The 13324-nt window shown below is 30.3% G+C and overlaps 2 protein-coding genes across 2 annotated transcripts; one reads left to right on the top strand and one right to left on the bottom strand.

Moving 5' to 3' along the window:
• Nucleotides 1–971: 971 nt before the first annotated feature.
• On the bottom strand, nucleotides 972–3020 carry LOC127144175 (uncharacterized). The gene is made up of 2 exons (XM_051079745.1): nucleotides 2857–3020; nucleotides 972–2110 (listed from the first exon to the last, which is right to left on the bottom strand). The coding sequence occupies exon 2, from the start codon at nucleotides 2079–2081 to the stop codon at nucleotides 972–974; it is 1110 nt and encodes a 369-aa protein (XP_050935702.1). The 5' UTR covers nucleotides 2082–2110; nucleotides 2857–3020.
• Nucleotides 3021–11024: 8004 nt separating this feature from the next.
• Nucleotides 11025–12988, top strand: LOC103488583 (berberine bridge enzyme-like 13). The gene has a single exon (XM_008447397.3). It carries the CDS (start codon nucleotides 11069–11071, stop codon nucleotides 12698–12700), a length of 1632 nt encoding a protein of 543 aa, XP_008445619.2. The 5' UTR covers nucleotides 11025–11068; the 3' UTR covers nucleotides 12701–12988.
• The last annotated feature ends 336 nt before the right edge of the window (nucleotides 12989–13324 follow it).

Here is a 13324-nt window from a genome sequence, read left to right on the forward strand (position 1 = left end):
TCACGGAAAAAATTACATAACTCAACTACAGTTGTACACACATCCTTATGTAAGTATGCTCGTACAGCAATAGGAATAAGTCGTTGGAGTAAAATGTGAGAGTCATGAGTCTTAAGTCCCCATAATTTTCCATCATTGACACTTACACATCGTGATATGTTTGAGACAAATCCATCAGGAAATTTAACTGATTTCAAGAACTTACAAAAGTCTATTCTTTCGCTTCCAGTTAATGTATACGTAGGATGTGGCTTTATCAACTTAGTTCTTTGTCTTTGCAAATGTAATTCCTTTCGTATATTCAAGTCCTCTAGATCTAAACGGGCATTGATTGTGTTCTTTGTTTTACCATCAATATTTAATAAAGTGCCAAGCAAGTTGTCACAAACATTTTTTTTCAATATGCATAACATCCAACTTATGCCTCAAAAGAAGTTTAGACCAATACGGAAGTTCAAAGAATATACTTTTCTTATTCCAATTAATAGTACGCTTTCTTTTCTTATTCGTCTTGGATGGATGCTTACTTAACACTGGAAAGTTGATGGAGTTTACTTGTTGTAAGATCTCATCTCCATTCATTACAACTGGTGGAGGTCTGCGTTCGAATTTACCGTCATGTTGTCGACTTCGACGCCAAATATGATCAGAAGAAAGATAACGTCGGTGTCCCATAAAAGATATTTTTCCTTTTATCCCAAACGATGACGTATCTTCTTTACAAGTAGGGCATGCTTGATATCCTTTCGTACTCCATCCCGACAAGTCACCATATGCAGGAAAATCATTGATGGTCCACAACAAACATGCATGTAATCGAAAGTACTCCTCATCTGTACAGTCAAAGGTCCGCACACCATTATTCCACAACTCTTTCAACTCATCAATTAAGGGCTGCAAATATACATCAAGCTCTTTTCCAGGAGATTTAGGTCCAGGTACAAGCAAAGACATGAAAAAATTGGATTCCTTCATACACTTCCAGGGGGCAAATTGTATGGAATAAGCACTACTGGCCACATGCTATATGCAGTACTCATATTCCCAAATGGATTAAAACCGTCTGAAGCTAAGCCTAAACGAACATTTCTTGGCTCTGAAGCAAATTGAGGAAATTCTTTATCAAAGTGCTTCCATCCTGCAGCATCAGCTGGATGTCGTAAAACATCCTCTGTGTCAACTCGTTTATCCTTATGCCATCTCATCTCAGAAGCAATATGTTTTGATAAAAACAATCGTTTCAACCTTGGAATTAATGGAAAGTGACGCAAAACCTTATTTGGAATCTTCTTTCCTTTCCCACTATTTGTTTTATATCGAGATTCACCACATACTGGACAACTTTGACAATTAGCAAATTCTTTTCGAAATAGTACACAGTCATATTTACAAGCGTGGATGGAATCATATCCTAACCCTAAATCACATAATTTTCTCTTAGCTTCGTAAAATGATTTAGGTATATATGTACCGACTGGAAATGCATCTTTCAACAATTCTAGTAGCATATCAAACGATTTGTTGCTCCAATTATTCAAAACTTTGATATGCATTAACTTCACCAAAAAATTCAACGATGAAAATTTGGTACATCCATGATACAACGGGTTACGTGCTTCCTTCATCAACTCCTCAAAAATGTTACTAGTATCCATTTCATCGACATCTTCTGGAAATTCATCATCAAAACCATCCCCATCATCAAAATCTTCTTCCCTTGCTATCATTGATCCTTGCAAATCATTTAAAAGATCTAAAATATCATCGTCCTCGTCGCCAACATTAGCCTCTCTACTTAATGTATCACCTTCTGATGAAGTAGCACCCCGTTCAAATCGAGCTAAGTTCGTTGCTTCTCCATGATAAACCCATTTATTATATACAGAGGATATTCCGTACATAAATAAATGACGCTCTACTCCGTCCAATGTTTGTGTCATTGAATTTTGACAATACTTACATGGGCACCTAGTTTTCCCCACATCGTTTACATGACACTTAGCCACTTCCATAAATTGAGCAACCCCATGAATATAATCACTTGAAAATCTATTTTTTAGTTTAATCCAATCCCTATTCATCTTCAAATAGAATGAACAAAAAGTTAACCCTGTAGGAATTACCACAAAATATTAGCTTAAGTGGAAGGGATAATTCAATGTCAAACCGACCAAAAAAAACACCCAAAATGTCTAAGTTTATCTTTCTAACTCAAAACCATATATAGAATCTCTAAAAATGATCAATGTTGACACTTTAGCTAATTATCATTATTTGTAAGTTGTTTATAATGAAAGCACTTATAGCTAATTATCTTATTTATAACCTTGTCAAACGGTTCAATGTAATCTTATTTATAACAAAAGCACTTGTAGCTAATTATCACTATGCCCTTATTGATAGCCTTACTATTACCAAGAGATATCTCATTAATCCCCACAAACTGAAACATTCAAAACTCAAAAGGACGTTTTATATAATTTGTGAAAGTTGCAAGCAAATGAGTGTACCTACTACTTATGCTTTATTCTTTTGTTTTCTATCTAAAAAATTGACATAAATCATAGTTGATTCACATTATTTTTATCAAGATGTGGTCAATCAATAAAAAAAATATAAGTATGCTAAGATTTCTCACAATTCATACTAATAGTAATAGCAAATAAAATGAAACAATAGGTAAAAAATAAGGCTTATCAAAATTTCAGTATCGTCTCAAAAAAATTGTCTAGCCATATGCACAAGTTTGAGGCGGCAGAACAAGTAACAGCAGCATAGTAAACTAAGAAAACAGCAACTAAGTGGGCAAAAATCTTTGGGACAGAACAGTAAGCTAAGCTAACAAAGTAAGAGCACCTGATTGCAGAACGTGGGCAAAAATCGAATTACTTCTGGTGCGTTCAAGCAAGAAGGAAAACAGAGAGGGAAAATCGGCAGGGTGTTTACTGCGAACAAGAAAAATGGTGATGGGGGGTTCGGGATAACAAGAAAACTGGAGGGAGGGGGTTCGGCCAAGTGAAGGGGGGTTTTCGGGCAAGGAAGAAAATTGAGGGGGGGGGGGGGGGGGGTTCGGCCAACTGAAGGGAGAGGGATTTCGGGCAAAGCTAAAAATTGAAGCGAATGGGGGTTTCGGGCAAAGACGAAAGCCGAAGGGATGGATGGGGCTGGGTTTCGGTCGGCGGTAAAGAAGAAATCGGAAAAGGTCTCATTCCGTTGAAGTTGAAAAAGGGGGGCAAGGTGAAATCGGCGGCCGGAAATATAGTGTGCCAGAATAAAATTGTCTAGCCATATGCCGGAAATATAGTGTCGCCAGAAAAAATGTCGTTCGCAGGCAAGGTAAAATCGGCGGCCAAGGTGGGTTTCGGGCAAGGAAAAATGGAGGTGGGTTTCGGCGGCCAAGGTGAAATCGAAAAAGGGGGAGAAAGACGCGTGGGAGAAAGGAAAGAGAGGGAAAATGAAAAGTTAAAAGAATGTGTGAAATTAGTTTTTTTTTTAACTTTTGCCCACGTTTTTTAAGTCGCCACATGTATAAATCCTGCGTCGCCATAAATATATATAAAAATGTGGGGTTTTGGCTACGTAAATTACGTGGGCAAATGTTTAAAATTTTTGCCGACACTCGATACGTGGCGATAAACTAAAATAAACGTCGGCAGAAATCCAACAATAAAATTTTCTTTTCAACCACATAACTTTTTGCCCACATATATATTTTCGTCGGTAAAAACGGTGATGTGCCCACGCAATTACAATCTTTTACCCACGTGTATATTTTCGTCGACACAAATGAAGATGTGCCCACGCAATAAAATTTCGTCGGCTCTTAATATCTTTGCCCACATTTTTTTTTCGTCGCCAAAAATAAATGTCGGTAGAGCCCTAAATTCTTGTAGTGTACTATTCTACCACATAAAAGTTAAATTAGAAGAAAAACACTTTTAAAAAATAAAAATGATGGCAACATTTTATTAAATTGTGTGTTTGGGGAGAAGTGGATGGAAGGGAGAACTAAAGTTTTTCACCTATCGAAATTGTAGAAAAAAACACTCAACCTAACAAAACTTACCTTAAAAAGATATAGGTTAAAAGAAATTTAAAAACACAGTAATTAAACAAAACTAATCATTTGACAACTTAATTCTTAATTATCTTAAGAACTCTGCCCCAACCCTAATTTTGATTTTCTAGCCCACCTGTTTGTGAAATCTTAAAATTAAAAATTATAATTAATATGTAAAGAAAAGGTATTTTTCATATTCGGTCAAATTTTCCTTTAGTTTAAAAATATGGAAAAAAGAACATTTTAAAGATTATATGCTTCCAATAGCAAACTTGACTCTAATTTATATAATTAAGTATTTTAAATAGAATTCCTAAGTCAATGTCAATCCTTTTTATTAATTTCCAAATCACACAACTCATTTAATCATCTCACTTTCTCATCTTTCAAACATTTTACAGATAAATACAAAATAATACATGACCATCATATCCTTTATTCAATCACTAAATAAATATATATATTATCATTGTTGCAAATATAATTATAATATTATAAAGTTAGATATTTATAATATACATAAATTACCAATTTTCATATAATTCTTAGTTAATTTCGTGTTATAACTTAGTGTCTATGTAAATTGTTTTCTTTAATTTATATTTACTCTTTTTCTCTTCTTCTTTCCTTGTCTTGCATCACTGTTATTGTTTATATTATATTGTTCTTTATTTTATAACAATTACCAATTTAATAAACTTGATAACAATATGGTCCATTACATTTCCACATTTCATAAAGTAATTAAAGTACATCTCTATCGTCATTTATAATTAACTAATCAACTGAGGTCCACATGAACAAAGCTTAGATCCAAGCTTGTTCTTTTAAATTTTTCACTTTTTAAAGTACACAAAAAATTAACTCCTATTAATTGAGTATTTTATTTTATGCTAATTAAATTATTTTTTAATACTGGATTTCAAATACAGTGGAACACTAAATAACTTTATGACTTTTCAAAAAAGTTATCAAAACTTTATTGTAAAATAAAACATATTCAACTAATTAAATTATGTTGGAGTGTATGTGATTTATTTTGGCATTGAACTTTTTAAGTATTGAATTACGTGTTAATTTCTAAAGTTTATATTAAAAAACAGTGATATAAGTTCTTTAATTAAGAAAAACTTAACATAATATGTTTTTTATATGACAAGTCAACGTGAACAAATCACATGTTAGGTTAATTAAATGTTGGAGTTTTTAAGAAATTCCAAAATGTCTTGTAATTGTTAATGACCGACTAAAGTAAGTAATCTAATGTTGTATAGCTGAGAGTTTGATTTTGTGTGTGAAAGTTTAGAAAATTAAAATAATAAAGACTTAGAGAGTACATACATTCAAATAGGTTTAAAAATGACTCAAATAAAATAGAATGCAATTTTAGAAATATGTATATAGAAATTTTAGATCAATTAGTGAACTTCTTTTTTTAGAATATTACATAGCATTGGCAGAAAATTTTCAAATGATATCATTTAACACTCTCCCTTTCCCTTGTTTTTTTAGTTTGAAATATATGTTAGAAAATCCAATATGTTTTAGTTGGAAAATGAAATATCATAACACAGTTTGAATATAAGACTTTCTAAGTCACCTGCTTTGACATCTTCTTGTTTAAATTTACATCGAGTTGTACGACAAAAATCAAGAATACCTTAACCATTAAAAGCTTAAACATATTACAGATTTAATATTGTATTATCTAACAATTTCAAGTTGTCTGAGTCCATCCACGAAAGGACAATTTCTGGAAAGTGATTTTTGGACCGTAGAGTCCCGACAACTAGAGTTTTTATCAAAGGATTAAAATTTTGGTTGAGGATAAAGAATACTATTAGATTTAATTATAATTTAATATCATCATCAATGTGGCTCTTATACCTTCTCTTCTATTTAATCTTACAAGATAATTGTTTTAGGTTAATTTATATATGGAGAACAAAACTTAAATATTTATGGCTCAAGTAGCAAAATAAAAAATGCCCATGAAGTTGGTATAATTTGAAATAATTTCTTTTATAAATTCCAAATTTATCCTTCGAGCATTTCTTCATCCCCTTCTAGAATCTATCCTTCTTTTTCATCTCTCATCTTCAACAGCATATTTTTCATAAAGACAATATTTTTTCTTTATTTTTTTTTATTATCAAGTACTTTGTCCTTTTTTCTTATTATTCTGTTTTCATTATCAAGTAATGTACCAAGATTGTTTATATTTGGTATAAGATCGTTTTTAGACTAGGTCTACAAGATCGTTTTTCGCACCTGTGTGGTCGATTAATCGTTATTTCACGTTGTGGACTTTTGAGTTTTTTCCATTTTCAAAATTGTTTTATACAGTGTAAATATGTTCGCATTTTGTTTTATTTTTTAAAAAACCTCATTGTTTTTTTTTTCTCTCCTTTTTTGTCACTTAAGTAAAAAGCAATAATTTTCCTATATATTAAATATTTTAATAGGAGATGTCTATGTAAAGATAAAACCAAATGAATAGATCTTCTTTCTAACTCATCAAAGCAATTATTTTCTCCTACATGTCAAGAAACACAATCAAGTTCCAAAGGAAGACCAAGAAAAAAACTTAATTTTTTACGAGATTAATAGTAATGAATCAAAGTACGTTAGGGTCTAAACTCATGTCATTGTAAAAGTTATCTAGTTTAAAAATCTTAACATTTGTTATTTAGAACTTTTCCACAAAAGGAGAGCGTAAGATTTGTTAGTCTGTGATAGTAATAAGTGAACATGATTAATTAGGGTATTCTGTTCCTAAAATTTCTAGTTGCATTGAATTGTGATCAAAAGTACTTTGAAAACTATCTCTTATTTTCCGGAGATACTGATTTTTCTTTCAGACATTTGATTATTTGGTAAGTCAAATTGTTTGGTTGTTCAAAATGGGCTAACATATTAAAATATAAAATTAAAAAAAAAAAGATTAAATTATAAATATTTAATATTAAACTTTCGACATTTTCTAATATATATATATATATATATATATATATATATATATATATATATATATAGTTTTGTGTCTATGCTTAATTCTGACAATTTTTAAAATTCACAAATATATGTTGGACACAAAAAGTCAATTTATTGTTCAAATTAAATTCATTACTTAGTTTTTTAAATGGTGAATCTATCAAGAACCTAATAGATCTATAAAATATAAAAATAAAATAGTTTATTAAACAAAAAATTTAAAATTTAGCATATTAAATCTTGGTTAGATTTGGTACACAATTGTTTAGATTTGGCAAAACGATTTTTTCAAGATTGGTTAAATGGTTTTTTTTTACACAATTCTGTAGATTTGGCTACCTCAATCTAAACAATTTTTTTTAGGATTTTGGTACACGATCATTTAAAATAAGGACATTTTTTTTCTTTTATATTTAGTACACTATCTTGAACAACCAAATAAAAGTTTGAAGAAAATTAAATCTTTTATATTTGATACACTATCTTTAATCAAATAATAGTTTGGAAAAAAATGTCAGAAAATGATGGAAAGAAAAAAATCAAATCGCAGACGAAGTGGAGAAGAAGGATGATAAAAGGAAAGGCAAACCTGAAATATTTAAAAAAATAGCTAATTTCTTAAGTTTGTTATCCAAGAGGTAAATATTTTATCGATTTATTATATTTACGAAAATTTGTCGTTTCTCTTTAATATTTTTGAATTTTCAGTCAAAATTTTTTTAAAAAATTATTTTTTTGAAAGTAAAAATAATAAAAAAAAATTGTCTTTTTTTTTTTTTATTTTTTAGATTTGACAACGAATTTGAATATTTCTTTGACAAAAATGGTTTAAAATCTAAGAATACAAACTACCAATTTCAAAACTCAAATGATCATTTAATGTGAAATTTGTGTATGTTTCGTATTAATTATAGTTTTTATTCTCAACTTTTTTCAGTATTCAATCTCTAAGAACAAAAAACTGTGTTATTAGTTCTTAAAACATGGATTTGGATTTAAAAAATATACACAAATATTTTTAATTATAACAAAATGAATCAAAATATTTACGAAATATAGCAAATTTTACATCATTGTTTATTAGCGACAATGCTAGAATCTAATAGAACATTGCTCAAAGTTGTTATAAATATATCATTGTCCATCAATATTGATAAAATCTAAAATTTTATAATTTGAACAGTAATTTTTTCAAAAAAAAATAAAAATGGAGAAGGAAAGTTTGTAATTTAAATTTTAAAAAACTAATAAAAGGGTTTGAAAATGTTAGAACTTTTAATTTTGAAGTATACATCTAATTAAAAAATGAAGGAACCACAAACATCTCTACCATTACCCAAATTTGGTGCTAAGAGAGTGTTTTGGGGATTGAGATGAAAGTTGGGTCAACAACCCACACTCACAACCTTAAATGATGGGTTTCTCTCTTCTTCTTTTGTCTTTCTTTCTTTCTTTCTTTTCTTTTTTTCTTTCTAATAAAACAAAAAGGAGATTCAATTTAATTTGAAATGATAAAGCAAATAGGTTGCTTTTTCTTTAGTAGAATTATCAAAGTCTTTTTTTGCAAATGCAATGATAGTCCAAATGAGAAAATAATAAATGTCAAGTGTTCCAACTTCCAACCATTTGTGTACTTTCATGTTAAGATTGAAATAGTAAATTCAAATGTTTACATAGAGAAACAATTTTTATCTATTGAAATTTTACTATGCAATTCTTTTTAAATAAGTTGTAATTAAAGTTTAGATTTTTGTATGTCTAAGAAGAAGTAAAATTTTAGGAAGCAAATAAATATTTAAATAGAAAAAAATTGTAATCATAGATAGACTGGTATTGATGTCTATCTCAGGCTATGTAGATATAGGGTAAGATTTTATATTTGGTTGTATTTATAAATATATTAAGAAATATGATTTTAAATTACGTGGTTTGAATTCCTATAAATTATTTACTTTGTTCGGAACAAAAGAGATTTAATATAAGTAGAATTTGACCAGGTTAATTTTAGTTCAAATCGTATGAAATCTTTCCAAATCCGAACATTTTAGTTAAAAAAATTTACTTTTTAGGTAAACCATGATTTGAAATTATTTTAGATTTTAAAATCGTTCTATTTCTAAAATTTATTTAAATTTAATTTGAAATTTCTAAAATACCAAGAGAAAAGAAGGGAAACTTTACTAAATATAACTAACTACTGGGATATGTACGGCTAGCCCATCAATTTAGCCATTTTTTAAACTTCCATCCTTTTCTCTTCTATCTGATTTTTTATCGTCTTCTTCTTCTATAGCAATTTCTTCCATCTTTCTTTTTTTTATATTTGGATAACCAAATCTATTTTTAACCAAAAACTAAAAGATTGTGTATAAAGAATATTGAAAAAAATCGCATTTCTTCTTTTCTTTTTTTACGCAGATGGTGTATAAAAAATCTTGAAAAAATTAGTTATGGATTTAAATTAAAGTAACCAAAATTAAAAGATCGTATATAAAGAATATTGAAAAAATCGTTTATACCAAATTTTGAAAAAAAAAAATCGTTTAGAGCCAAATCTAAACGATCATGTAATCAAATCTAAACGATCATGTAGTCAAATCTAAACGATCGTGTAGGCAAATCTAAACGATCGTGTAGCCAAATCTAAACGATCGTAAACCAAATTTTGAAAAAAAAAATTAGATTTGGAACCCCAAATCTAAACGATCGTGTAGCCAAATCTAAACGATCATGTATTCAAAACTAAACAATCGTGTAGCCAAATATAAACGATCAGTCTACCAAATTTTGAAATTTCTTTTTTTAAGATTTGAAACCTCAAATCTAAACGATCGTGTAGCCAAATCTAAATGATCGTATAGACAAATCTAAATGATTGTGTACCCAATTAATTAAGCGATCGCATTACCAAATGTATTACGCGCATTGTTGACGGGACATTTTTGGTATTTTACACAGTGAGTCTCTGAGCTTTTTTTATTTTTCGAAATTGTTCTATACAATGTAAATACTTTGCCGTTATTTTATGTTTTTGAAAAGACCCCAGAAAATAATATTTATAAGTGGACTAAAACTTTAGCAATATGAATATTATTAAGAAACGTTTTTAAATATAGTAAAGTAAACTAAAATATTGTCAACATATAGTGTCTATTAATATAATTGGTAGATGCATATCAGTGTCTATTAATAAACATTTAATATGTAAAAATAAATTAATAAACTTCTATTCGAAAATAATAAACATTAATGTCTATCATTAATAGAATTTAAAATTTTATTATATTCTCTAAATATTTTGTCAAATATAATTTACCATTTTTACGCCTACCCTATTATTTTATTTTTAAGATGTAAAAGAAAAACAAAACTTAAACTTAACATTCTCCCTTGTAGTGTATTTTTTATTATTATTATTATTTTACGTTTGAGTTCGTAGATTTGTAGGATTTTTTTTTATCAAAATTGTTTTAATATTTTTGTATTTTGTTCACTGTTTTTAAAAACCTCATATACAAAATTAATTAAAAGAAATGAAATTGGAAACTAAGTTTTAACATCAATGGCTAAAAAAAACTAAAAAATAAATATATTACTATAACTGAAAAATTTTAGAAGACATACTTTATAAGAAAAAAATGAAAATTAAAATCAGAAAAGGAAAGAAATTAATTAAAATAATTGAAATTGGAAACTAAATTTTTAACAAGGAAATAATTAAATAGGAATTGAAAGGGTGATGTGAATTGTAATAAGGAGATATACTTTTAGGATTGAAAATTGAAGATTGTGATATATATATATTATATATATATAAAGAAGATTTCATTGAAGACGAAACTAATTCTTTTAAGTTTGCATGACGTTTGCCTTACCTCAAATACATGTTAACCAAACCAATGTATGTTCTCACACTCATCACAACTATATATATAGATATATATATATATATGTATGCACAACCACTTCTTAAAACATCACAATTTCATCATCAAAAAGAAATTAGCAAAAACAATGTTGTATTCAGGCTTTTCCATTTTGATTCTATTACTTCCCTTTCTTCTATCACTTTCAGTCTCAGCTTCATTGGAGCAAAGTTTTCTACAATGTGTATCTCTCAATTCTCAACAATCTGTTCCTCCATTATCTGTTTGTTCTCAAAACAATCCTTCATTCTTCCCTCTCCTTCAGTCAACTGCACAAAACCTTAGATACTTGGACCCTTCAGTTCCCAAGCCTCAATTTATCTTCACTCCATTGCATGACACTCATGTCCAAGCAGCCGTTATTTGTTCGAAGAAGCTCCAGATACATCTTCGAGTTCGTAGTGGTGGCCATGACTATGAGGGTCTTTCCTACGCTTCCGAAATCGAAACTCCTTTCATTGTCATAGACCTAGCGAAACTCCGGTCGGTCGAAGTGAATATCCAAGATAACACAGCATGGGTTCAGGCTGGTGCAACGGTTGGTGAAGTTTACTATAGAATCTCAGAGAAAAGCAATGTCCATGGCTTCCCTGCTGGCCTTTGCACTAGCTTAGGTATTGGTGGCCACATAACAGGTGGTGCATACGGCTCCATGATGAGAAAATATGGCCTTGGTGCTGATAATGTCATTGATGCTCGGATTGTCGACGTTAATGGTAGAATCCTCAATAGATCCACGATGGGAGAGGACTACTTTTGGGCTATTAGAGGGGGTGCTGGAGGTAGCTTTGGGATTATTCTTTGGTGGAAGTTGCAATTGGTTTCTGTTCCAGAAATTGTGACAGTTTTCACTGTTCCAAAGACATTACAGCAAGGTGCCACTCAAGTCCTGTACAAATGGCAACAAGTTGCTGACAAGCTGGATGAAGATTTGTTCATTAGAGTCATAATACAAGTAACAAATGATAAAGCTACAAAAGAAAGAACCATTACCACTGCTTACAATGCTCTCTTTCTTGGAGATTCCAACAGACTCCTACAAATTATGAGAAAAAGTTTCCCTGAATTGGGTTTGACACCAAAAGATTGTATTGAAACCAGCTGGATTAAATCAGTTCTTTACATAGCTGGAGAACCACCAAAAACACCACCTGAAGTTCTTCTACAAGGAAAGCCACAATTCAAGAACTACTTCAAAGCTAAATCAGACTTTGTTCAAGTCCCAATCCCAGAAACTGGATTGGAAGGTCTATGGAAAATATTTCTCCAAGAAGAAAGCCCACTGATGATCTGGAACCCTTATGGAGGAATGATGAGCAAGATCTCAGAGAATGAAATCCCATTCCCCCACAGAAAAGGAAACTTGTTCAAAATTCAGTATGTAAACCCATGGCAAGCTGGAGATAAACATGAAACAAGACACATAGAGTGGATCAGAGAACTCTACAACTACATGGCTCCATATGTTTCCAAGTCTCCAAGAGCTGCATATGTAAATTATAGAGATCTTGATTTGGGTATGAACAAGAAGGACAATACAACCTTGGCTCAGGCCAATGAATGGGGCAACAAATATTTCAAGAACAACTTCAATAGGCTTGTGAAGGTAAAGACAAAAGTTGATCCTGGTAACTTTTTCAGGCATGAACAGAGCATTCCTCCTTTGGCTAGCGCCGCATCATTTAGGACTAAAAAATCCAAAAGAAGTCCCAAGTATTGACTAATTGTCCATCAATAATAAGGCTCCAGTTATTGCAACTAGCTTCCTTTTTAACAGTATCAGATATCTCTAATAATGTAAAAGTGAGTATTTACGTTTGTAGGAGTTTGAACAATGATTTTTCACTTTTATTTTCTTTGTTTCAAATTGAGAGTGAGAGTAAGAGTGTGATTTCACTTGCTATGTTCACTGATGAGGGATTTTCTTTCTTTTTCTGCATACATTTTTATATAAAAGTGAAGTGTGGATTTAGAATCCTAGAGAAATGAATTTAGAATTTTGCTTTTAGTCCAGAAGGAAACAATGTGAGATGCTACTCTTTAAATTAATAGCAAAAGAACCAAGAGTGATGTAAAACAATTACATCAGAATTTAATCAATTCATCTCAATTTGTTCTGCATCAAGACATGACATCAATGTGACATGGTCCCAACATTAAATAATGTATGTGGCGGAGTTAAATTCATAAATATATCACTTTAATATGCTGATGTGCACCGGTGTCTAGAGATAATTTTGGACTGACTTTGGAGTGAATTTGGCTCTACACCTAACAACCTTTCATTTAAAGGTTAATGAGTCACCAAATCTTAACTATCATACATCAATAACTCCTCTTTGTG

The sequence above is a fragment of the Cucumis melo genome, chromosome 12 (genome assembly GCF_025177605.1).
Source record: "Cucumis melo cultivar AY chromosome 12, USDA_Cmelo_AY_1.0, whole genome shotgun sequence".
In the NCBI taxonomy this organism is placed as follows: Eukaryota; Viridiplantae; Streptophyta; class Magnoliopsida; order Cucurbitales; family Cucurbitaceae; genus Cucumis; species Cucumis melo.

Bases quoted from the DNA above. Each gene is read 5' to 3' on its own strand.
- LOC127144175 (XM_051079745.1), bottom strand. From the start codon at position 2,081: ATGAATAGGGATTGGATTAAACTAAAAAATAGATTTTCAAGTGATTAT.
- LOC103488583 (XM_008447397.3), top strand. From the start codon at position 11,069: ATGTTGTATTCAGGCTTTTCCATTTTGATTCTATTACTTCCCTTTCTT.